At 44.0% G+C, this 27,944-nt stretch overlaps 1 protein-coding gene across 1 annotated transcript in view; it reads right to left on the bottom strand.

Moving 5' to 3' along the window:
• Nucleotides 1-27,944, bottom strand: part of LOC138747333 (aryl hydrocarbon receptor repressor-like) — a 314,193-nt gene that overhangs the window by 33,215 nt on the left and 253,034 nt on the right. The window contains exons 5-6 of the mRNA XM_069906446.1: nucleotides 14,302-14,391; nucleotides 1,964-2,099 (exon numbers count right to left, since the gene is read on the bottom strand). Coding sequence (XP_069762547.1) covers nucleotides 1,964-2,099; nucleotides 14,302-14,391 — 226 coding nt within the window. The remainder of the gene's footprint in view (nucleotides 1-1,963; nucleotides 2,100-14,301; nucleotides 14,392-27,944) is intronic.

Consider the following 27,944-nt stretch of genomic DNA (forward strand, 5'->3'; position numbering starts at 1 on the left):
GATCTTGGGCTCGTCCTGAAATGGAGTTTGAACATATCATCCTCTGATCTAGGGTTGAGATCAACTGAGACAAGCTAACTCACAATTTATCTCTTAAGTCCCATTTGAGAGCTCCAAAGAAATCTAGGTCAGGACAGTTGGCATAATGGTTAGTGCCATGCTGTCACAGCGCCAGCGATCGGGACCGGGGTTCGAATCCAATGCTGTTTGTAAGGAGTTTGTATATTCTTCCTGTGCCTGCGTGGGTTTTTTCCCGGGGGCTCCAGTTTCCACCCACTATTCAAAACCTACCGGGGCTGTAGGTCAATGGGGTGTAAATTGGGTGGCGTGGGCTCTTGGGCTGAAGGGGCCTGTTACTGAGCTGTACGTCTGTGGTGGAACACAGTAAAGGTGAGAACCTCACTGGATGGTTCAGGCTGGCCCGCCTCTAACCTGGTAACTCCTCCCCATAGTTTCCCAATGAAGGCTGAGTGTCCCTAATCTCCTCCCTCAATATCAGCCTTAGATCTGGGCCAGAAGCATATAGTTGTGTGCTAGACATTAAAGCCTTTGACCATGTGCTTCATGTCTGCTTGTGCTTATTGATCGTGCTACACTGTCTAAATTTAAATTGTGGTTGATATCAGCTGCTTCTTCCAGAGGGTTGTGGAATTTGCTGCCCATTGAAGTGGCGACCTCAGGAAATATATTTACGACCAGGTTGGGTAGACTTTTACAAAGTAAAAGGGATATGGGGAAAAGGCAGGTAGGTGGAGATGAGCCTGTCATCAGATCTAATTGAATGGTGGAGCACGCTGGATGGGCTGGTTGGCCTTCCCCTATTTCTTCTGTCCTTGTACCTTTGCACATCCTCTGCTCTTCAAAAACTCAGCACGATATTTAATCCGTGTGTAATATGCCAACTAATTCTTTGTGCCAATCTTGAACAGTGACCGTTATAATACAAACCTACTATTGGATGATATTTTAACTATGAGAGTGCAAAATAGGTAAGAGGGAACCTGTAGCACACTGCATGTCTTTCCATTAAAACTCATTGTAAGTGAATATTAGGAGGGAATCCAGCTTCAAGATGACTCCTCACATCCAATGAGTTCACAGATGAGGGACCTCATGCTGGAGCTGTCCAATACTTCATGTCATTCTACTCTTTGTGTGGACTCATAACATCAGCTGAAATAATCTCAAATTCCATACGCTTGCCAAGACACGTGGTATGAAAATGTGAGAGGTACCATCGTAAATTGGTGACTGTAAAATCTAAGGGGACATTTCTTGTACAGTTAAATCTCCTGTGGTGAATTGCCTGATTACCTGGCTCCGCCCCATCCTGTGACTGTACCCATGGTCCCTCCCTCTTTTGACCTTGTATAAAGCCTCCATCACCCTGACACTTTCCCAGAATGCCCGGGTCACGGCACAGGACGAGGCTCTTGTCCATTTTGAATAAAGGTCTGTGGGTCAGTGACACCGTCTCAGCCTCTCATGTTATTTACTGTGCATGACCCCCCATTATCCAGAATTCAAACAACTGGTAGCCTCAAGCAACCAGCAAAAAAAAAGTCACGGAAAATAAATAAGTAAAAAAATACAGAAGTTGAAATTGGCACCGTTATGTCTCTGTGTTACTTGGGAGGCTTCTTAAATAACTTAAAGATGCAAGATTCAAATATCAAAGGAGACTTTACATACTGATGCCTTCCACCATCTCTGGAGACTGTTCATACACATACACACATATACATACGCCCCACAATGGTGTACTACAGTTACTACAATGAGAAGGGTGTATTCTTACACGGTTACAAACAGGTACGCTCTCCAATCACAAAACACCCAATCTCAAGCAACTGGAAAATTCTGGAAAATCCCCATAGGTGCTGGATACTGGGGGATTTGCTTGTACGCTGGGTTGGGAGGGGAGTTAAGGGACTGGGAAAGGACGTGATGTGAACATGCTCACCATTCGCTCCTTGACTGAGAGGATCCTGGCCTGATGCCTGCTGCGGAGGGTTCATGGCCCAGTGCATCTGGCTCTGGAACTCCTGTCGATCGTCGACGTGGATGAAGTCGTACACGCTCTGCTGCATCACGTCAGTCTGAAGGTACAAAAATGAGCAAGTTCAGTTGAAGCTGGTACCAATCAATGGGAACCAGGCTCAGAGTTACGTTGATGCAGATCAAATAATTAATTATGGGCAGCTGATAAAGATATGATGGGATGGAGGAGATAGACAAGGTATTGCATTCTATATAAAGTATCAGAATCAGAGTCAGGATTTATTGCCATGAACAAGTCATGATGTTTTGTAGCAGCACCTTAGTGCAAACATTCAGATTATAACCGTCTTACAACACTATAAAAAATAATAATAGCAGGGCACAAAAAGTCAGGCCGTGTCTGTGGTTCATTTATCATTCAGGAATCTGATGGCAGTGGGGAAGAAGCCGTCCTTGTGCCGCTGAGTGCCCGTCTTTAGGCTCCTGGACCTTTCCACCAATGGTAACAGAATGAAGAGGGCATGGACTGGGTGGTGGGGGTCTTTGAGGATAGAGGCTGCTTTTTTAAGACACCACCTCATGTAGGTGTCCTCGACAGAGTGAAGTCGGGTGCCTGTGATGTCACAGGTCGATTTAACAACCCTCTGGAGTTCATTCTTGTCCTGAGAGTTGGCGCCTCCAGGCAGCGATGCAACCAGCCAGAATGCTCTCCACAGTTCACCTAGTGCCTGCATGACCGGCTTCTGCCAAGCTCTTGCATTTTAAATGAGATGTGAAGTGTAAGTATCTGTTTGTGAAGTGACCTTCACCAAATCCCCCACAATCTATCTCTTTTAAAAATATATTTATATATAATATACCCCATCACAGTAGAAAAGTAAGAAAGGTGTAAAACTCAACAATAATCATGATTTACAATTCCCACTATGGTTAAATAACTTTGTATATTTGGGGAAGCAAAGCCATGAGTAATTGTTTCCTTTATCAAATTATTCAGTGTAGCCAATAACTCTGGACAATGAAGTTTCTGCTTCCTGAACACTTTTGGGTACTGTGACAGAGTATATAGATATGTTTTTGGGAGATAAATTGGGAAAGGTTTGTTAGAGTAGGTCACATACAAACACTTTTAAACAAATCTTATTTGAAATACTGGAGCTCTGCTAATGCTTGACATATCGGCCCCACAGCCTTTGCAAGAGCTTTGGAGAGTGCCCAAGAGACTTCACTAATGGATTGTTGTTTACAAAAAGGCAACAGATGAAAGAGCTTGTCAGAGCTGCCTTCTGTCTGGAAGAGAACAGTGTTCTAAGAGGGTCATGTGGTTTTGCAAGGAGAGAGAGAAACAGCCTTTCTCTCAGAGAGAGAGGGAGAGAGACACACACACACAGATCACTTGTACAGTGTTACAGCCAGCAACAACAGCTGGGTCTGGAACAGGACAAGCTGGAAAGCTTGTGGAAAGCCCCATTTGGAAGACGGCCTGGTCAAAGCCCTTGTGGTTCATGCAAGAGGAGCGGACTGGCTGTATAATGTTTCACTTGGAATAAGGGAAACAAAAAGGAACTCTATGGTGACCTGAAAGAAAGAGGTTATCATATGGAGAACCCTGAAGGGGGAAAGTTTCGTCAGCAAGACACTGGAGTGGTTAATTAAAAAGGAATCAGTTGTGGATGTCCTGGAACCACAAATCTCTCTCTGAAAACTGACAAGAACCTCCCTGAGTTGTAACCATTTACCTTTCAAGCACCAAAGCCTGGTGAATTTTATAAACGTTAAATTCTGTGCACAGTATAAGAATTTCCTGCAACCAGTGAACTTGGAGGAATGAGAAGTGAGATTGGACTGTGAACCAAAAAACTTTTCTGAACTTACACACACATTACATACACATGCGCTTAGAATTAGAAGGGGGTTAAGGTAAGTTAAGTAAGTTAATAGTGATAAGTTAAAGTTTGATTCTGTTTTCATGTTTAAAGATTATTAAAAACAACTTTTGTTTAAGTAATCATTTGTCTTGGTGGATTTCTATTGCTGCTGGGTTTTGGGGTCCTCTGGGTTCGCAACAGTATATTTTATGGATTTTGGGCTGCTGATCATGACAATCACCTTAAAATGTTCCTATCACATGACTTTTTAAAAATATTTCCTATTTTGTGATTTCCTGCCATATTTTAAGTCTATGTTAAGCAGACAGAACCACAAAGTGCATCACATCACTGAAAATGCATTTTCTGCATTCACACTCAGACTCCTTCTCTGCTGATCTTGGTGCCGTCAGTGACGGACACAGGGAAAGGTTTCACCAGGGCATTATGACCATTAGGGTCGGTGTCATGGTGGGGGGGGGGGGCATTTTTGGGCCATGCCAGCTCCCTATCCACCTGCAGCACCACCGTCACTGGGGGTTGAGGACTGCACCGGGTGACACCGTTGGGGGGTGTCAACAAAACGAACCACACAGTTTCATCCCCACATGGTATAAGCACGCGTGAAAGGGGAGGGGGAAGTGTGACGGTGCGGTGGATGGAGGAGGTCCATGGTACCCGCTCTCCGCCCCTCTGCTGAGTGAGTTATCGTACAGCAGTTTGTGCCCCACCCCCAGATTAGATCTCTTCTGACGCCGACTCTGGAGACCATGGATAAACGGTAGCAGGGCTGGCCGACTAGTGTTGGACCCTGAACTTAAAACCTTTAAAGTAGAAGAAAGAAATACCACAGTATTATGCCGAATAATACAGCAGCAGGATAAGTCTCCCAGTTGTGTTTGTGTAAACACTGGTTGTGACTCTTCCTGATTAACTTTGCAATGGGCTCAGATATTTCAACAAGACTCATAAAAAAAAATGTTAGAGGAACTCAGCGAGTCACACAAAGGTACATAACCAACGTTTCGGGCCTGAGTCCTTTCTCCATGTACGAGGAAACCTTGGAAGAAGGGCTCTGGCCCAAAACGTCGTCTTTGCGACCCCTGGATGCTGCGAGACCTGCTGAGTTCCTCAAGGGTTTCTGTGCTTTTAACTACACTTCAGCTTCTGCAGACTTTCACTTCAAAGAAGATATGTTTTTTTTTTGTTTCCTCTCTCCCCCTTACTGACACGAATGCTTTTGGTGTCATGACTTTCCAAAATATTTATCCTTTCCATTATTTTCCAGGGCTGTGGCACGCTACAGGGTGACGAGCAGAAAACAATGCCTGAACATTTGTACACGATGGTCACAAGTAGCCAACACTTGAAACACATCACAGCAAGCTACAGCTGGCAGATCAAATGTCCATCGCATGAGACCAGGCTGTTGAAAAGGAGTCTGGATTGTTTCTCCTGGCACAAGTTCGATTTTATGCAAAGGTTGTGATTATAAGTAACACACTGCAATTATCCTAAATAACATCTCCTTAATCCTTGCATGCCTTTCATTCAGGTGGACAGAACTTTCAACCTTAAATGCTGTTGTAATGACTGCACTGAATCCACAGTAGTGGAAGGGGATGAGCCAGCATAGAGGAGGGAGATTGAAAACTTGGTCAAACGGTGCACCAGCAACAACCTCGCACTCAATGTCACCAAAACCAAGGAGCTGATTGTTGATTTTAAGTGAGGAAAGCCTGAGGTGTACAATCTGGGGATCAGTGGGGGATCAGAGGTGGAGAGAGTGAGAAAATCTAACTTCTTGGGAGTCACTATCTCGGAGGATCTTTCCTGGACCCAACACACTAATGGCATCGTGAAGAAAGTATGTCAGTGTCTCTACTTCCTCAGGAGTTGGTGGAGGTTTGTTGACACCAGAAACCCTGACAAATTTCTACAGAGGTGTGGTGGAAAGTATGCTGACCAGCTGCATTACGGTGTTGTATGGGGACACCAATACTCCTGAGCGTAAAGCCCTACAAAAGGTTGTGGACACAGCCCAGGACATCATGTATGAAATCCCAGAGTCAGCACCAAGGGGGGGGGGCAATTTCTCCCCCAAACAAGGTGCTGTTTCCCTGCCCCATACGGGCCATTGCTCGCCGTCAGACCCGCCCCACTCCCTCCCACGCCAGTAGTGTCTAGGTTGATGCTAGCGACTCTCCACCTGCTCCCGGCCACATTGCTAGCGTGCGCCAAGTATCACCAGCGGCTAATGATGTTTGACGCAATAAAAAGAGCGGGCACTGTAACCCCTATGCTAACTGTGTTGCCTGTCAATTCTGACGAATGATGCAGTGGCCTAAAGTTGGGGATACGTGCCACTACAAAACCATGAGGCAGAAAGAATTGCATCAGTGTGCGGTTTCTCACACCTTCAGGATGTTCCGAAGTACGTTATGCCCGTGGAGCCATTTTTTGTTGCAATAATGCAGGAAAAGCAGTCGTCAATTTGGCATTGAAAGCACCCTCAAAAACAACGATAAATCACCTGATCTGATTTTTTAGTGAAATTGTCTGAAGGACAAATATTGGGCACAGCATCAAGCAAAGGTTCCCCACATTTCTTCAGAAAGATCTGACCTGGAGCCTCCACATTGATGCAATCACAAAGAAGGCTCGCCAGTGGCTATATTTTGTGAGGTTGTAATGGAGGATTTAGACCAGCTTATGCAAGAAGGGATGCAGTTGAATCAGAAGACATAATCTAAATTCCACCTTGGGGCCCAGGATGCAGTTGTCTTTTGTTGGTCGCAGACTGTCAGGAGACCTTGAAGATAATTAAATCATTTATTCAAAGAGATAAGCTATGAGTAAACAATTTTTGGGTAATATAAACCATGGTCCCACTGCTGAAGTTTGAGAGTCTCTGAGAGGTGGCAACATCTCTCAGCAAGAAGAAGAACTTCTAGACTCCAACCAATGTCCCAGTAGGGGGAGGTGGAGAAGCTACCGGCGCCCAGACAACCTACTACAAGTGTGCAGTCGTTGCCTCGCTTCGGAAGTTGGGACCAGTCCAGGCGATGATAAGTATAATTGGGAAGGGCTTGCATATTGTAGTTTGAATTCAGCTTTAGATTTAGTAATAAAGATTTGTATAAACTGAAGTGCTCTCGGCGTGTGTGTCTGTTTTCTTTTGGTAGCTCAAACACTGTGACCAATCTAAAATGAACAAAGTGAGAGGAACAAGTTTACCCAGGACAGAGGTGTCTGAGGAGATTCAGCATTGCACCGAGGACTCTCGTAAACTTCTACTGGTGTACTGTGGAGAGCATTCTGGCTGGTTGCATCAATGCCTGGTATTGAGCCACTAACTCTCAGGACAAGAATAAACTCCAGAGGGTTATTAACTCGACCTGTGACATCACAGGCACCAGACTTCACTCCATCAAGGACATCTACAAGAGGTGGTGCTTTAAAAAAAGCAGCCTCTATCGTAAAAGACCCCCACCACCCAGGCCATGCCCTCTTCACTCTGCTACCATCGGGGAAAAAGTACAGGAGCCTGAAGACGAGCACTCAGCGGCACAAGGACAGCTTCTTCCCCGCTGTCATCAGATTCCTGAATAATCAATGATCTACAGACAAGGCCTTACTTTTCGTGCACTATTATTTTAATTTTTTAATATATTATTGTTGTAAGATGGTTATAATATGAATATTTACATGGTGACGCTGCCACAAAACACTGAATTTCATGACTTGTTCATGACGATAAATCCTGATTCTGATTCTTTTGATCTCCCTGACCAGGTAGACAAGACCTCGTTTCACTCCTCTGCGGTGTGTGAACTGTCTTGTTGTATTTCCATGAACACCAGTTCATACAAGTTTAAAGGACAATCAGGAGACTGTGAACAAGGTTATAAATTTAAATTTCCCTTCAAAAAGCCTGCATCGATTTTTATTGAAAATAAATCACTAAAAAGATGTTACACTAATAATATTTTACAATAACGTGAAAGACTCTCAAATCTTGTGTGACCCTTGTTGCTACATAAGTACAATGAGGTTTCAATTTAATATTTCTGTGAACTGCCAAACATGTTTCTTTCAGTTGGCCCCGGACCAGGAAAATGTTTGGCTCTGCCTTATTTGGAACGTCAGTTCTGTTGTAAATTTGTAAGGACAGGTGAGTTATTGGGAGTTTGAGGGAATGGGAGGTTGGGTGGGTGGTGATGGGGTAAATCTGAAATTTGATAAGTTTACTGAAGTGACCTTTTGGGTCAGGGAGCAACCTTCATTGAATCTTCAGGAAACTGGCAAATTGTAGAAGGTCACTGGGACAAAGGGAACACTTGAATTTAAATTTAGACACATAGCACAGTAACAGGCCGTTTCGGCCCATGAGCCCGTGCTGCCCAACTTACACCCCATTAATCTACACCCCTGGTACATTTCGAATGGTGGGAGGAAACCGGAGTCCTCGGGTAAAACCCTCACGTATAACCTCCTTAAAGACAGCACAGGATTTGAACCCCGGCCCCGAGCGCTGGCAATGTAAAGGTGTTGCAATATTCGTTACGCCCACTGTGCTGGTCTGAATTTGGATTAACAAAGCATCTTTCATAGTTCCACAATGAACCAAGGCACTTCAAGGACAATGATGTGGTTTTGGATGCAGGTTAAGTGCAGATTGTGGAAGTACTAGATCAGACAAACATCAGGAGTTCTTCAACCTATTAGTTCACCAACTTTGATCATTTATAGGAAACTGTTTCTGTCTCTGCTTCTAGCTCACTTGTTTTCACAACACCTGGATGATCCTTCATTCCCCCCCACCCCCCACCCCCCCGGGCACTAAGGATCCATATTGCTCACTACCATCTGCAGACCCTGTGGTTCAAGTAAAAACACCACGCTGTAGAAGCTCAGCAGGTCAAACAGGGTCCATTATAATCGCAAAGGGAAACGTTTCAGACGAGACTGTTGCTATATAAAGTACTCCATTTGACCTGCTGAGCTTCTCTACCAATGGGCTTTCACTGCTATTCTGCCTAGTCCCACTGACCTGCACCTGCACCTGGAACATATCCCATCTATGTATCTGACCATATTTTTCTTAGGTGTCAAAATTGAGCCTGCATTTTCCAATTCGGCTGGCAGCTTGTTCCACTCTCCCAACACTTGCTGCATGAAGAAGTTCCTCCGAATGTTCCCTTTAAATTTTTCCCCTTTCACCCTTACCCAAGTCCTCTCGTTTATATCTTACCTAGCCTCAGTGCAAAGAGTCTGCTTGCAGTATATCCATTATAGTTTTGAATACTTCTATCAAATCAACCCCTCATTCTTCTGTGCTCCAGACAATAAAGCCCTAACCTGCTTAATCTTGCCCTGTAATACAGTCCCTGAAGTCCTGGCAACATCCTAGTAAATCTATGAACACTTTCAATCTTATTGATATCTTTCCTGTAGTTGGGTGACTAAAACTGCACACAATACTCCAAATTTGGCCTCACCAATGACTTGTACAACTTTTCCACAACATTCCAACTCCTGTACTCGATACTTTGATCTATGAAGGCACCAAAATCTCTCTTTACAACCTTAACTATCTGTGATGCCACCTTCAGGGAATTATGCATCTGTATTCCCAGATCCCTCTGTTCTTCTGCACACTTCACATTCACCGTGCACGTCCTTTTTTGGTTTGTTCTTCCAAAATGCAACACCTCACACTTGCCATTTGCCATTTTGTAGCCCATTTTTCCAGCTGGTCCAGATCCTTCTTCAGGCTTTGAAAACCTTCATCATTGTCCACAACCCCTCCAATCTTTGTTTAAGTTTTAAATTTAAATTTAGACACAGCACAGTAACAGGCCATTATGGCCCATGGATCCCTACCACCCCATTTACATCCAGTTAACCGACACCTGCAGCACACTTTAAACGGTGGGAGGAAACCAGAGCCCCTGGGGAAAACCAATGCAGACACAGGGAGAACGTACAAACTCCTTACAGACCTCAGTCCCAAATGCTGGTTTGTAAAAATGTTGTACTAACCGCTATGCCAACTGTGGCAAACTTGCTGATCCAATTTCCCACATTATCATCCAGATCATTGATATAGATGACAGACAAATAATGGTCCCAGCATTGATCCCTGAGACACACAGGCCTCCTGTCTGAAAAGCAATCATCCACCACTACTCTCTGTTGAATCTAGTTTCCTACCTCTCCACAAACCCAGAGCGATAGAAGCTCCCTGGCTAATCATCCAGGTGGGACTTTGTCAAAGTCCATGTGGACAACATCCACAGCCTTTCCTTCATTAACTTTCCTAGTAACCACTTACAAAAACCTCTATAGGATGAGCATGACCTACCACACACATGTTGACTATTCCTAATCAGTCCCTGGTTATCAAATAATTGTATATCTGATCTCTTAAAACACCTTCCAATAATTTACCTACTACTGACATCAGGCCTATAATTTCCAGGGTTACTTTTGGAGCTTTTTTAAAACAAAGGAACAACGTGAGCTACCATCCAATCCTCAGGTATCACATTGTGGCTAAGGACAATTTAAATATTTCTGCCAGAGCTCCTGTTTCTACACTTGCCTCCCTCAAGGTCCGAGGGAATCTCTTGTCGGCCCCTTGGGATTTATCCACCCTTATTTGCTTTAAGTCAGCAAGCACTTCCTCCTCTTTAATCTGAAAAGATTCCGTGATTTCACTGCTTGTTTGCCTCAATTCCATGGACTTTGTCCCAGTTTCCTGAGTAAATAAAAATGCAAAAAACCCATTCAAGATCTCCCCCATCTCTTCTAGCTCCAGACAAAGCCAACCACTCTGATCTCTGCTAACCTTGCTTTTAATCCTGACAGGAGGATACAAACTCTGTACACTCAAAATTTCATCTTTGAAAGCCTTCCTACCTACCAAACACATCCTTTCCAGAGAAAATCTGTCTCAATCCAAGCTTTCTATATCCTTTTCCATTTCATTTTAAAATTGGTCTTTCCCCAATTTAGAATCTCAACCCCAGGACTAGACCTATCCTTATCCATAATTACCTTGAAACTAATGGCATATGATCACTGGATCCAAAATGTTCCATTTCTGCCAGCTGTCCTGTCTAGTTCCCTAATAGGAGATCCAGTATTGCATTGTCTCTCGTTGATACCTCTATACATTGATGTAGCCTGAACACATTTGACAAACTCTAACCCATCCAGCCCTTTTACAGCATGGGAACCCCAGTCAATATATGGAAAATTAAAATCTCCGACTATGACAACCTTATGTTTCCTGCACCTGTCTATTATCTCTCTACAGATTTGCTCCTCCAATTCTTGTTGACTATTGGGTGGTCTATAATACAACCCCATGAGTGTGGTCATACCTTCCTTCACCTGCAGTAGATGAGCCCTCTGGTCTGTGCTGTTTGAGCACAGCTGTGATATTTTCCCTGACTAATAATGCCACCCCTCCCCCTCTATTACACGTGAAGCAACAGATTCCCAGAGCACTGTGAACTTCTAATCAACCACAACCAGACAGAGAGTCTTGATTAATAGGCTTTAATCACCTTAAAGTGTCAGCACAGCTGACAAGTTGCTGGCCTGGTCCCAAGGCAGGTTCTGAGGATGGGGTTTGGACATAACAGCCTTTATGGGGATGTCTGAGAGGGAGGAGTCCAAGGTTCAGGGGGTGGGCCAACCCAAACAGCACATACACATCTATACACATAGCACCACACACTGAGCTGCCAGTCCTGCCTCTCCTGCAACCACGTTTCACTCATGGCCACTAATTCCACTTCCAATCCACCTTCTAAACTCATCTGCCTTTCTGACAATACTCCTTGGATTGAAATAAACCCACCTCAGAACATTTGTCCCACCATGCACAACCCTTAATGTAATCCTTTTCTATCCCTCTCCACAATCTGGCCTGGCACTCTGGTTCCCACCCCCCCTCTCCACCCACCCTGCAAATTGAGCTGAAAGCTGCAGAGCAGATTGTACTGACAATAACCACAACAGCAGTGTGAGTATAAGACAGCTTTAATAAACTAATATGTACACTAAGAGGTCTTGTCTCTCTGCAAGACAAACCTGGAAGGCTAGACTGTAGCTCTGGACTGCTTTATATACAAGGTCACCGTAATTACATATCACCACACAGATGCAAACAGTCTCACTGGTGAAGCTCCCACTGTTCCTGGAAGAGAGCTCAATAAGCCAGAATTCTGGACCCTTCCCCCTGCACTATCTCTTTAGCTGCACGTTAAGGTGCATAACCTTCCGAGTTCTAACCTCAGCAGCCCATGGTACAGGTAGCAATCCTGAGATCGCAAACCTGGAGGCCCTGCCCTTCAACGCAGCTCGTTGTTGGCTCTCATCACCCTTCCCACCCACGTCATTGGTTCCCGTGTGGATCACAACATCTGGCTCCTCCCAGTCTCCAGGGTCTCTATCCACAGTGTCCTGGATTCCAGCCAAGCTGCCTGCTGCCAACTTGCCAATCCAGCTGCTGACTGGATTGGAAATGAAAAGAAGAAATAATAATGAAATCCTGCCGATAAATTCAACAGGAGCTGTGCCTCGAAAAAATTTCTTCCCACCCCCCTCAGCCCCCCTTCCACATTTCCCACCCACTACCTGTCATTTATGTAAAACATAAAAAGATGTAATTTGACTCACTGTCATGGGCATTGTTGTGTTCTTGTTGGAAAGAGTGTTCCCTACTTGTGGGGGAGGTGGGGGTGCACTGAGGTAGCAGCGAGCAAGCATAAACTCGAAAGACTGTACAACAGGCTTTATTCCAGTAAAAGTCTGAACATCAGTTCATGCCTTGGTGACTCCCCGTGTGATTGGCTCAGGTTTATATTCAGGTCAGCTGATTGACTGCCGGCCAGGTGGAGTCAGCCCCTTTCCTGCAGGTACAGAGATTGCCCCCTGCAGTAGGCTGGTGGTCATATCACCACACTACTCTGGGCCAGTTTTGTGCCCTTAAATTTACGGTCTGTTCAATCTCACAGGCATTGAATTTGTGAATGTTTATCTTTTGATGCAGTTCTCAAATGTGGGGAATTTTTTACAGAAATGCTAGTCTCTATTTTATTTTCCACTTCCAAGCTCTGTCGATATCTCATCGTAATATTTTATTTTGCAGACTTCTGCAATTGAAAGTTTCCCCCCCCAGAGCAAAATAAAATAACCATCGGCTCTGGGTTGTCTGGTTCCATTTTGGAAATTCCAGCTATGGAGAGAAATGGACTCAATACTGGGTAAGTGACGTATTTGGCAGGTATATCATTGGGCTGCTGGGTAAGGAAGGCAATGCTTCCCCACCTTACACCAGAAGAAGCCCTCCCAAATGGGTCACGACATTCCATGGGCCCCAAAACCTGAAGGTGACCGGGCAATTTTCCAGAATGGTACCAGACAACCTGAAAATGATTGTTCCAATTCACTGTTCGTGTGTGAGCTAATGAGCCTTGGATCAATGGAGAAGGATTATTCTCTCTGAGGTTTCCCTGGTTCCTTTAGACCAGTGTTTCTCAACCTTTGCATAGCTTTGCAGCAAAACTTTCATAACTTTCATAACGATGAATAACAAAGCATTTAATGTATAATGATACAAAGTTATATATTGATTCAAATTATATAAAAAGCTTTTAAAGAGATACACAAACTTTAAAGAGATACAAAATGAAAAAAAAAATTCCCACACTCATGCTTCCTTCACATATTGTAGAATAAGAGAGCAAGCTATTAGTCTGGGCGGGTATCATGACATATTTCATCAGTCACTATGGTAACACTACAAACAATAGTTCTCTTTAAGAGACAGGCACAAAATTAACCAAGAATCAAAAAACACAAGGGTTTAGCCTTTACACTGTCAAAAAGTGTGCATTACACCACTCATTGTTGCTTTCATAAGGCAGGCTAGCCAAGTTTATTGTAACTTGCAGAGGTCACAAAGTCCACTGGATATCCCCTTTAAAATTCATATTCACCTCCCTTTCCTAACCTCCACACATGCCCCCCAATCCCATTATTGTTATCCTGACAGTTCACCACTGTATTGATCACCAGACTGATCCATACCCTTCCCCAATATTTTACTCCAACCATTGAGGCCCACGAATGAACCTGCTCATATCACTCATCTCTCCAACCAATTACTTTCAAAAACCATTTGCCTAACTGATGACCACAACCCACCTGACTCTTCAACCAGCTCCAAAATATCGTGGCATCAGCCTTTGTGTATCGATTTAAGTTTTCAGTGCAAGTGCTGCCCTATTGTGGCATGGGTGTCCTTGTGGGCAATAGAACATTGCTGCCAGCTGCCTGCTTGCAAAACAACTATGGCTGCCTCCCAGCGGCATTAATTTAATGTGCCCTTAAGAATAATCGGCAGGATCCTTACCTGATGAAATCCCAGGTAGTCGATGATTGTGGGAGACACATAAAATATCATTCCGTCAGCACTCACCAGCAGCACCATTCCATCCAGAGCCTGTGGAGCAGGAATATGAAGTGGGTTTAGTGGAATATGGAAGTTCTTGGCAAGGACTAAACCTTCAGCTGCAGAAACCCAAAGTTCTGGAAAAGGGCGCATAAATGCCCTGAAAAAGTTAGACATGCACATCATCGACCACACTGATCCTTTAACTTCAGGAGATTGAAAATTGTTTTAGATATATAGCATGGTAACAGGCCCTTCTGGCCAACGAGTCTGTGCCACCCAATTTATACCCAATTAACATGCACCACCGGTACGTTTTGAACAGTAGGAGGAAACTGGAGCCCCCAGGGAAAACCCACACAGACACAGGGAGATTGTACAAACTCCTTACAGACACTGTGGGACTCAAACCCAATCGACTCCCGATCGCTGGAGTGGTAAAGGCGTTGCACAAACCGCTACGCCAATCATGCTGCCTGATTAACTCACTGATCTCAGATGGAGAGGAAAACAGATGATTGACAGCTAAAAGGCATAAACAAAACCATTCCTCATTGAATTGAGAAACAAAATCCTAACTGGGGTGCCCAGTTCAATCCTGACCCCATGTGCTGCCTGTGTGGAGTTTGCATGTTCTCCCTGTGGCTGCCTTGGTTTTCCTCAAATTACTTTGTGTTCCTGCCATATCCTAAAGGTGTACTGTTTGGAGGTGGTTATCTGGTTGGTGGGAGAATCAGCGTGAGTGAGAAGGGCTGACAGGAAAGTAAGTGGAGGAATGCAGCTGATGGGGCTGTTCTGAGAGCCAGCCTCTTATGTTGTGAGAAACACAATATATAAATATTTCCCTTCTACTATCCCTGACATTCAAGAATTAACTGTTTATAAATTATACAAAGGGATACCTATTTAACAATCCACTGATCTCAAGATTGAGTATGGTTTCATTCACTGGCACATTATCATTTCTCAGCGAGGAATCCCTGCACTAAAATCTTCCTGGCTCTGCTGCCTGAACATTCCCCTGGGAGAGGAAACTCTTCTTGGAATAACTGAGCATTTCTGTGTGTTACTGCAGGAACATTGCTTTGGGAGAAGACTCCTTTCTTGGAAAACCTGGGTATTACTTTTTAAAATATTTTATTTTTCTTTTTTTCCATAAATATACATATCAAAACTTTCCATTATAGGGTTAGAAAAATTCACACCCACCCACCCACACACACACACACACACACACACACACACACGTGGGGACACACGCACCCATACCCACTGACACATACATGCGTGTGCACACACACACACACCCACACCCACTCACACACCCACACATGTGCACCCCACACACACGCACCCCACATACACCCACACACACCCACACAGCCCACATACACACCCACACCCCCCTCCACACACACACACACACACCCCACACACACCCACACACACAACCACACATCCACACACACGCACCCCACACACACCCACAACCCCCCACACACACCCACCCACACACACCCACACCCACATCCACATCCACACACACCCTACACAACTTTTTCTTATAATACAAAACAAAACATAACAAGCCATACCCCACCCCCTTTTCAGTATAAATCTGTAGACTGTCGAGGTTTACAGTTGAGTTAAAAATAAAGTCTCCATTGGGGAGGTCACTTATATTTTTATAATATGGCACTTCTTAAAAATTGTATTTGGGCCACCTATAATCCAAATATGGTGGCCATATCTTTATAAATATGTCATATTTGTTCTTTAGATTTTATGTGATTTTGTCCATAGGTTCATCTCTGTCTTCCATTGTGCTCTCTGTAGAGGGGAGTTGGATTTCCAAGTAATTGTAATATATTTCTCAGCCACAGCTAAAGCTGCTTTAACAAATGAAATTTGGAATTCAGTTAGTCTATATCTTACTTCAATAAAATTACCCAAAAGAAAAAGCTCTGGGTCATCCGCAAAGGCCACCCCTCTTATCCTTGTGAGTATTTCAGTAACCTCCTGTCAGAATGGTCTTACTTTCACACATGACCACGTAGCATGTAAAAACATTCCTATTTCTATTCCACATCTCCGATATTGATTTACATAATTTCTCTGGTGTGAGGTATAATTGGTGTAGAAATACCAATGACCTGCTTACTAAGGGATTGCACAAAGGAGAGCACAAAGTTTCTGGGTATGCATGTAAGGGATGACCTGTCCTGGACTCACAACACCTCCTCATTAGTTGGGAAGGTCCAGTAGTGGCTACACTTCCTAAGCAGGCTGAGGAGGGCAAGGCTACTGGCCTCATCTTGACAACCTTTTGCAGGAGCACAGTTGAGAGTGCCCTGTCTGGCTGCATCATGGTGTGAGACAGTACCTCCAGACCAGAAGTCTATACAGAGGATCATTAAAACAGCCAAGAGAATCACTGTGGTTTTCCTTTCCTCTATAAACAACATTTACTGTGAACATTGCCTAACTAGGGCTCAGTGAAGACACTTTCCATCCATACACGGATTCTTCAACCCACAACTATCAAGAAGAACTTTTATTTTAATTGGTTGTCCTTTGGTTCAAAGAGGACATGTTATTGTGCGATTCATCTGTGGACGTGAAGGTGACTTTGCAGATCCAGTCTGGAAGCTCAATCTAGCACAATGGGGCCCTGGACGTCCGTTGTTGTAATAACCGTGGCTGCTACATCGTGAAGCCGTTCATGGTTTTCCACCAGTTTTTGGCAGCACGTCCTTCAAAATTGGTGTCGGCTTCATCACACAGGGCTCGCCAATGGGACCCATCAGCAGCCACAGCTTCTAGTTCTCTTGGCAGGATGCCATAGTAGCACAATGTCTTTATAACACTTGTGTGGATGACCTTGAGGTCTTCTTCTGGTCTTCAGTTCATTATAGAATAGCTGGTGAAGCATACAGGGGCTCGGATGTTCAGGGACTCAATATTAATGGACTTGATGTGACCCAAGACCTCCGGGTTGGAGACACTTGCCAAGGATGGAACGGAGGGAGCGCATGTGGAATTTCTCCACTTGTTTGATGTGACATCAGTACAGAGTCCTGGTCTCACATCCATATAGAAGAGAAGAGATGACCACAGCTCTGTGGACTTTCAGCTTTGTGGAGATGCGGACGATGTGTTGATTGAGCACTCTAGTATGCAGCATCCCCAAAGCCCAGATGGCCTTGTTGATCCTGGAGTCAATTTCTTTGTCCAAAGACCCATCACTCGAGATGATGCTCCCATAGTATTTGAAGCTGTTTACATTTGTCAGCTGGGTGTCACCAACAGAGATTTATGGTTCTCTGGTGTTGGTGTTTGACATGGACTGATGGAGCACTTCAGTCTTGTTCAGGTTGATGGTCAGGCCAAAGAGTGTAGAGGCTTGTTCAGTATTAACTGTAGATCACTGTCTTTATGCACCAAGAGGGATTCTTGAAAGACTGTGTAGAGGCACTTCGTCCATGCATTCAAGCGGCGAAGGTCAAAGAGAGAGCCATCTGATCGGTACAGGAAGAAGGTGTGGGAGCATCGAAACCAGAAAAACTAGGCTGAGGAATAGCTTCTTCCACCAGGCTGTGAGACTGGTGAACAGTGCCCTGTAATCATGACATTCATCCCAAATATTTACATATATATTTATTTTGATTATTTTTGTGATTCATATGGTCTGTGCATTTTGTTTTATTGTGTGCGTATCATGGCCTGGGGCGGCGCAGTTTCGTCAGGTTGTAGATGATAATGAAATTAAACTATAGGAGCCTGCCTCAATCATTCTTTCCTGGCTGCCAGATCCAAATTTAAACCATTCACTGTTTCTTCTGAAATCCCCACTGGATTTATTAGTGATAACTTTATATCTATGAGAAAAACTGCTGTGTGATTAAAAAAAACCTTTTTGTGGTTTTGAAGATCTTCATTAGTTCATCTTCAATCTTGTCCTATTTCGAGAAAAGGTTCCCAGTCTGTTCAATTCTCATTGATAAGATTTCTCAAGTCTAATACAATTGGAACATTCTTAAGCTCCTTCCAATCAAAAATCCGAAGCACCACAGTGCAGGCCCTTCGTGTTGTGCCGACCTATATATCCCTTCCTTAAAGAAAAAAAGAACAAAACCCTCCCTACCCCTTTACCCTCCATTTTTCCTTCATCCATCTGTCTGTCTAAGAGCCTCTTAAATGCCCCCCCAATGTTTCAGCCTCCACCACCAACTCTGGCAGGGCATTCCTGGCACCCACAACTCAATCTGTGTAAAAAACCCTTACCCCTGATGTCTCCTCTCCCTTCACTTTGTACACGTCCTCTGGTGTTCACTGATCCTGCCCTGGAAAACAAGTGCTGCCTGTCCACCCTATCAATGCCTCTCATAACCTTGTAGACCTCTATCAAGACTCCTCTCATCCTTCTGCACCCCAAGAGAAAAGCCCCAGCTCTGCTAACCTTGCCTCATAAGACTTATTTTCCAAATCCAGGCAACATCCCAGTAAATCTCCTTTGCACCCTCTCCATAGCTTCCACATCCTTCCTATAATGAGGTGAGCAGAACTGAACACAATATTCCAAGTGTGGTTTCACCAGAGGTTTGTAGAGTTGCAGCATGACCTCTCTACTCCTGAACTCAATCCCCCTATTAATCAATCCCAGCATCCTCTCATAGGAAGACTCAGTGGTTTGTGTGTATTCAGAATACTAAATCAACAGGAACCAATCACACATCTGACATCTCAGCCGTACAGATAACAAAATTACATAGCGAGATCCCCAAACCTCAGAATTAATCGATTAACTCTTTTCAATTTCTGGTCACAAATTTGCAATCCACAGTAGAAAAAACCCATAAACTTTTATTATCTGAGATGATGACAACTTTCCGACATATACATAGATGGAATTTTATAGCACTTTAAAAATCCTGGCTGACTGACCGTGTGGAAAACAGAACTTCAGAATTAGAATCAGAATTTATCGTCATGAGCAAGTCACGAAATTTGGTAATTTTGCACCAGCATCACAGTGCAAGCATCCTTGGTAAAATAGGAGCTGAGGTGAGGCGAGGGGTGGTGCGAAGACGGTGGTATCGATGTTTATTGGAGAAATTGGTGGAGCCAACAATTTAAACCCATTCAAAGGGACCTGGTGTATTCTTTTCTTTGATTATTTTATTTTGCAATTTTTAAACCACTTCATTCAATAAAGAAGTTTCAAAAATTCAACATGTGGTACACAAAATTCCACTGCTCCATCCCTCCCTCCCCAAAACCCCCAAAAAAGAGTAAAAAAAAACAAAGAAAAAATTAAAGAAACAAAAGACTGGAGAATGTCAAGGGAATAATTTTTTTAAATACTGGAGGTCACCAAGAAGTGAACTCTTCAGAGAGTCTGTTAAACATTCACACCCACATTTTGCAAATATAGGTGACATATTTTCCAAAAAACACCCTGCTATTTATTGATAAAGTCTGTCCATGAACTTTGCAACTTTTTTTAATTAAAAAAAAATTTAGACATGCAGCACAGTAACAAGCCAATTTGACTCTACATGTCTGTGCTACCCAATTTACACCCCATTAACCTACACCCTGGTACATTTTTGAAGGGTGGGAGGAAACTGGAGCCGCCGGGGAAAGCCCACACAAACACGGGGAGAATGTATAAACTCTTTATGGATAGCGCGGGCTTCAAACCCAGGTCCGGTCCCGATCACTGTTACTCCAATCGTGCCGCCCCAAAGTAGTCCAGATGCATTTTAAATTGTTTATTAATGAACACAAAAGGACTCATAACGTGGTAACGATGATTGTAATGTGGTATTGATAATGTCCTTGCTAACGTGACCAGTGGTAATGACCAGTCTTTTCAGGAACATATAACGGTCAACAGAAAATATCAAAGTAATATTGTGTAAAACTACTTTCCCTCCACCCCCTCCCCCCCCCACCCCTGCTGAACCATGTCACTACATTTTCCAAAAACAGAACGTTTGTTCCTTAAAGTTCATGTCCTCTCCAAGCCAAAGAGGCTCTGCCAGATAAGGCGACTACTTTGCCAAATGCTGGATTTCTGGTGAGAAATGTTAATACTAAATTCATCTTAGCCTTAATGTCCTATTTCCTATTTCAAGGCTACTCTTGTTGAACAGATTTGAAAGTTTAAGCTCTCTTTAATACTGAATTCCTAAATATGAGTGATGCTGGCAATTCTGGAAGTTATTGACAGTTCCTCTGCCTTTGAACTGAGAAATATTTAAGGCCAATTTAAGGAAACATTAAAAGTTAGATTCAGAATTTATTGTCATGAACAAGTCATGAAATATGTTGCTTTGCTGCAAATGTTCATATAAACCACCTTAGATAAATAAAAATAGTGCAAGAAAAAGACAAAGTGAGGCAGTGTCTGTGGTTCATTCAGGAATCTGATGGCAGCGGGGAAGAAGCTGTTCCTGTGCCGCTGAGTGCTCATCTTTAGGCTCCTGTACCTTTTCCCTGATTGTAGCAGAGAGAAGAGGATGGGTGGTGGGGGTCTTAGAGGCTGCTTTTTTTTTAAAGCACCCCCTCTTGTAGATGTCCTCAACAGAGTGAAGTCTGGTGCCCATTGTCATGATAATGAATATGCATGAGATGTATGCAGACAGAGGTTGAGCTATTAACCTGACCGGAGGTCAGAGGGCATGCGCGCGATGTATGCAGGCGCGGAATGGTGGAATAATGGAAGCAGAGAAATAAATATACGCCGATGTTCAACGGGTAAATCATGTGTTGATGGTGCTATCAATTTCACGTTTTGGGCCACAAATGTGACATTGGCGATGAGGAGAAACATTTTGGATTTTGAATCCTTGGCTTTGAGCTGGAACGTTTCATCATGGCAGTCACTGGAGCTGAATTTCTAGCACTTCTGGCGAGTCAATCATGGTAGTGGTGGACTACTACAGCAGATACTATGAGTACTCTGTGATGAGGTCAACAACCACTGAAAAAACGATACAAGCATTGGCAGAGATCTTCGTGAGACATGGATTGCCTGTTACGCTATACTCTGACAATGGTCCATAGTTCATCTCAGAGACATTTGCTGAATATATGAGGACCACAGGCATCCACCATCACAAAGTAACTCCTAAATGGCCGCAAGCCAACGGAGAAGTAGAGAGACAAAATCAGTCCATCGAAAAACGACTACGGATCGCTCATGCAGAAGGACAGAACTGGAGAGAAACACTGCTATCCTATGTAGTTGTCTATCGGGCAACCCCTCATGCAACCACAGGAAAAAGTCCAGCAGAAGTACTCTTCGGGAGGAAAATCCGCACAAAAATGCCCGAACTGAAGGAAATAAGGGACGTCCAGGAGATGAGGGACCACGATGCTGAAAAGAAGGGGGCAGCAAAGCTGGATGCAGACTCGAGGCATGGGGCCAGGTACTCAGACATCATGCCTGGAGATAATGTTCTTGTGAGGCAAGAGAGTGGTGGAAAGCTAGACATACCTTATTACCATCAACCCTACGCTGCTGTATCCAGAACTGGCAGTATGGTGACAGTCAGGTCTCCAGCTGGAGTCCTCTACAAAAGAAACATGTCTGGTGTCAAAAAGTACCAATCCAGAGTGGCACCGTGTGAAGTGGTTGGAAATCCAGTACGAGTTGCTCAACCTGAAGGACCAGATGACGTTCCAGAGGTAGTTACCAGTTTTCCCAATGAAGTGGCCAGAGTACCAGAAACACCAGAGGCCATAGTGAGCAGTGTTTCCGGTGCTGAGGGTGAGCAACCAAGTCGCGAAAGTAGCAATGCAGGAAGGCTGAGACGGGACAGGAAACCACCTAAGCGATATGAAGATTTTGTGCCATATTTCTAATCGTGCCTGCATTATCATGAAAGTGAAAGTTTGTGATAGTTAGAATGAGTTTCAATGAAGAAAAAAAAAGTGCATTGATTCAGTAGAAGCTCATTAATGATACACGCCAAGGAAAAGTGGAAATGTGTGGTGACTGTGAAAAAAAAGAGAAATAATGTAAAGGGTGTACGCCGAACGCTGCCCTTGTGAAAAACGCAATGAATGCGTATATGTGGATGTCAGGAAGGAAACCATTGCGAACTCCGAGAAAGAGACCTTTGCGAAGTTGTGCTATGATTACCTGGATCATCGCTGTTTTGTTGTGTTTAGCGTTATTAGAAAAAGAAAACTGTGCGCCGAACATTTATTTTATATTTGGACCATCAGTAGCAGTAACTAACAATCAGAAGTATGTTGATGCAGGAAGAGGAATGATAATGGGAACATTTGGACAGTGACTTTGATAAATACATCATAAAGTACATGTATGAGTGCTGTAAGAATTGCATTTTTGTTTTGGTCGACTATTTGGTATTTAATAAAAAATAAAGGGGAAGGAAATATGTGGGGCATATAATTTTAAACATTTACATTTTGCATAGGAGGTGACCATTGTATTAGTATAACTACCGAAGAAATGTTGAGCCATTATATTACATTTGGTTATAACATGGTTACGTTACATTTTGTGAAGAGGGAATTTGATGTTGCTTTTGTTGGTTTGAAGGCTGAAAAATGCTATTGATAGTGTTAAAGTGTTTGCATTTAAACAGAAAGAAACACAGCAATGTATTATGTTTGGTGATATTCATACAAGATATACACTTAGATCGAAAGGTTAAGACACAAAGATATAAAGTTTATTTCCGGTGAAAGGAGGGATGTCATGATAATGAATATGCATGAGATGTATGCAGGTAGAGGTTGAGCGATTAACCTGACCGGAGGTCAGAGGGCATGCATGCGATGTATGCAGGCGCGGAATGGTGGAATAATGGAAGCAGAGAAATAAATACACGCCGATGTTCAACGGGTAAATCATGTGTTGATGGTGCTATCAATTTCACATTTCGGGCCACAAATGTGACACCCATGATGTCCGCAGGCCACATTAACAACCCTCTCTTATAATGCTGTGGATCCAGTGAACAAAAGGGTCACTAAATAACCTTCTATCTCTGAACTTTGCATTCAATCTATTATTTTTATCACTATTAATTGAAAATGTCCAATGAAAATCATTTTTAATACCCCTCAGGTTGCTTGATGCATTGTTTGAGAAAGAAGGGTCAGGAATAAACCACGAGGTTGAGAGTGTTTTGAGTTATTGGTGAGTTTGTTAATGACGGAGAAAAGTTGGATAACAAGCAGATAATCTCCAAGAAAAACTCAACAGGTCGGGCGGAATCCCTGGAGAAGCTGAATTAATTAATGGGTTGGTAGGTAAATTGGGTGACATGGGTATTATGGGCTGAGAGGGTCTTCACTTGTGCTGTGTTAAAAATTAATATTTCAGATTTGTAATTTTTTTGAAGCAGCTTCACTGACCTCACTGGCAGTCTGAGCTTCTCCTGCATTGCCTGGTTTTCTTTGAGATCTGAGAGCTTCTTGGGAAGTCAGAGGGAAGACATTGAGACAGCGACTGGCAGGGCTCTATGGAGTAATGAGACCTTGCTGTCTGGGTCCCAGGACCCCTGCAGGTGGGAACACAGTAATTCCAGTGGTGAAGAAGGCTTACGGGACACCAGCCTTCTCGCTCAGGGAGAGAAAACTAGAATCGGAATCCGAATTTATTGTCTTGAACAAGTCATAAAATTCAGTGTTTTTTTTCGACATACAGCACATAACGGGCCATTTCGGCCCACAAGTCCGTGCTGCCCAATTTACACCCCATTAAACGTTTCAGGAACCTGGAATCCCCGGGGAAAAGCCACGCAGACACGGGGAGAACATACCAACTCCTTACAGACAGTTCGGGATTCGAACCCCGGTCCCGATCGCTGGCGCGGTCAAGGCGTTGCGCGAACCACAAGTCCCTTTAAATCCTCTGTGATGTTTCAATGCTCCGAGCGCCTCCAGTGAGCGACTCGCGCAAAGTTTAAATGGCCAATCGCTGGCTGTTTAAAACTCCCGCGGTGCTGTATTGTTACACCTGCCAGCTGTTTCAAGGTTCCGCGGCCCGACTGAGTCTGCCAATTCTGCCGATTCCGAGGTCTGCCAGTTTGATTTTGTGTTTCTGGTTTTTAGATGTTCTGAACGGGAATATTTGATTATTCCCGTCAGAGCTGCCGCTGTCAGGCGCCATTCATGATTCGGAATATCAGAGCAGAAAGGATGCACTAAAGTGTGATAAAACAGATTAAACAATAGCTGGAGAACCATGTCGAGCTCTGGTCACCACACTGTGGGAAGGGCATGATTGCACAGGAATGGGTGCAGAGGAGGTTCACCAGCACATCCTCTGGGATGGAGGGTTTCACTTATGGCAAGTCCTGCAGCAGAGGAGGCTGAGGGGGGCATGATGAGCTTGGAAGGCGCAGGAAGGTTGTAGAATATTTTCCCCATAGCAGAGATATCAAAGACCAGAGGATATAGATTTGGAAAAAAAGGGAAGGGTTTAGACCAGTGGTTCTCGACCTTTTACTTTAAGTAATCCCTGTGCTATTGGTGCTCTGTGATTAGTAAGGGATTGCTTAAGGTGGGATGTGAGTGGAAAGAAAAGGTTGAGAACCACTAGTCTCGAGGGAACCCAAGGTTTAATTTTTTTTCACCCTAAAGTTGTCTGAATGAGCGGAGGAGACTTAGTTCACAATGAGAAGCTGGAGGGTTAGGGTTAATGCTAGATGAGTACTGGAATGGGAGGCTAGAGACCCAGTGTTGGTCAGTGGGTTTAATTAATATTTCTGTCTCTTTTCATAGAACCAAAGAACACTACAGTACAGAAACAGGCTCCTTTGTCCCTTCTATTATGTGCTGAACGGGTTTTTCTGCCTAATCCCACTGACCTGCACCCAGTCTATAGCCCTCCATACCCCTCCCATCCATGAACCTTTCCAATCCTTCTTAAATGTTAAAATTGAGCCCACATTCATTACTTCAGCTGGATGCTCGTTCCACACTCCCACCACTCTCTGGGTGAAGAAGGCTCCCTCTCCTATTCCTCCTAAACTTTCCCACTTTCACCCTTAACTAATGTCCTCTGGTTTGTATCTCACCTGCCCTCTGTGGAAAAGCTGACCTACATTTACTCGGACTATCCCCCTCATAATTTTAAATACCTCGATCAAATTTCTCCTCATTCCTCTATGCTCCAGGGAATAAAATCATAACCTGTTTCAAGAGTTAATTGAGGGACAGCGCTGATAGTTAACCTTCAAGGTAAAACACTCAGTGCTGTCTTGAACATCTCCACAGCTGACAATTGAGTCTATATACTGAGAAGTCAGAGGACAAGTTCTGCCAAGTGGAGGAGGGTGGTGGGAGAGGGTGACAGATGGAGGAGGGTGGTGGGAGAGGATGACAGGTGGAGAAGGGTGGTAGGAGAGGGTATCAGGCAGAGGAGGTTGGTGGGAGAGGGTGACAGGTGGAGGAGGGTGGTGGGAGAGGATGACAGGTGGAGAAGGGTGGTAGGAGAGGGTATCAGGCAGAGGAGGGTGGCGGGAGAGGGTGACAGGTGAGGGAGGGTGATGGGAGAGGGTGACAGGTGGAGGAGGGTAGCGGAAGAGGATGACAGCCAGAGGAGGGTGGTGGGAGAGGGTGACAGGCAGAGGAAGGTGGTGGTAAAGGATGACAGGCAGAGGAGGGTGGTGGGAGAGGGTGAAGGTGGAGGAGGGTGGTGGTGGAGGATGATAGGGGGAAGAGGGTGGTGGGAGAGGGTGGCAGAGGAGGGTGGTGATAGAGGGTGACAGGTGAAGGAGGGTGGCAGGAGAGGGTGACAGGTGGAGGAGGGTCACTGCATTGTTGGATGTGCCGGGTAACAGATGAAATGTCCCATCTGCCCTCTCAGGTTTATTGAAGAGAGTCCACAAGAAGGTTGAAAAAGTACTTTTTTCTCCAGGATGTGGGTTTAATGTTATCTCTGTAGAAACACAAGAAATCAGACCTTGAGCAAACAATGAGAAGCTGGAGGCACTCAGCAGGTCAGGCAGCATCAATAGAGGGAATAAATGTTCTCGACCCAAAGGGTTGACTGTCACAAAGGGTCCTGACCTGAAACGTTGACTGACCATTCCTCCCCATGGATCCAGCCTGACCTACAACTCCTTGTTGTTGACTAAATGATCTCATCTCATGCCACTAAGGAATTAATGCTGGCATCTCTCAGCATGCAATGCAGGATCTTGCTATGAATACCTTATTACACTTACATTTCAAAAGCCCTTCATTGGCTGAAGAGCAATTCTGTCCTTGCTGAGACACCAATTTTTTCTTTAAACATACACAGTAACATTTCGGCCCACGAGTCCATTCTGCCCAATTTACACACTACAACCCCCCAGTACGTTTTGATTGGTGGTAGGAAACCGGAGCCCCCAGGGAAAACCCACGCAGACATGGGGAGAATGTACAATCTCCTTCCAGACAGCATGGGATTCAATCCCTGGTCCTGATCACTGGCACTGTAAAGGCGTTGCGCTTACCGCTGCGCCAACCATGTCGCCCCTATGTAAAGACCTCTCCCAGGAAAATGCTGTCTTGCCAAGAGGAAATCTTCTTGAGATAAAAGGAGCTGGTACCTGTGATGCTTCTACTGCACCCTATCACTAGAGCATCTGGTTGAGTTCCTGCTGAAACCTCTGATAAATACAGTAAACCCCTGGTATCTGGAATTCAAGTAACCGACAGCCTCAAGTAACCGGCAAAACAATCGAGGAAAAAAATGAAAATAAATAAGAATAAAATTACAGGTAAAAAATATGCACCGTATGTTTCGGTGGATAAGGTGACCTTCAGATAAGATGAGACCAATTTCAGTCTGAATTTCATGGTTTTAGCTCATATTGGTGATATAAGATGTACTCAAAACGTACTAGTGCCATACGTGTGTTGACTGAGCTGGCATCGTGTTGACTGAGATGGTGGGCGTGGCCAGTCGGTGGGTGAACCACCATCACAAAGCAATTCATGGTTCAGTCTGTTGGTAGCTTCTGTCATAACTAGTTTACGTTTTTTTAAAAATCAAACTGTTATCATGGAGCCACCAGCAAAACGAAGAAAGTGTAAAGCAAGTTTCAAGTTAAAAATCTTGAGTACAATGGATGGTCCAGTGAGTGATTTATTGTGGGACACTGACAGTGAAACCGACTCAAGATTCAGTCTGGGACCCGAAAGATGACAGTGTAAACAGTGGGACTCCGGATGTGTTTGCCACGATCTTTGTCTCAGACGATGAAGCCAGTAATTTTCAAGGATTTTAAATGCATGTGATGTGTTTTTAAAAAAAAATTAGAATTCTTTTACAGGTTTAACACCATATTGGTAATGGATTTTAGTACAAAATAAAAATTGTGTATATAGCTTTTTTTAATATAGCGGTAGATTAAACATTTGTTATAGGGTGGGGTCTGGGTGGGTTATGGAACCAAACAGGTGTATTTTGAATAGAATTTTAAGGTCACTGTTTTTGTGTCTGGCCATTAGGACAACCCCTTCTTTTGGGATGTTTTTTGGGCTCTTCAATTATTGTCTTATCCACTGAAATATACGGTAAGTTTAAAATTGTAAATGTTCTCCAAGTAACACATAAACCTTTG

The sequence above is a fragment of the Narcine bancroftii genome, chromosome 1 (genome assembly GCF_036971445.1).
Source record: "Narcine bancroftii isolate sNarBan1 chromosome 1, sNarBan1.hap1, whole genome shotgun sequence".
Classification (NCBI taxonomy): Eukaryota; Metazoa; Chordata; class Chondrichthyes; order Torpediniformes; family Narcinidae; genus Narcine; species Narcine bancroftii.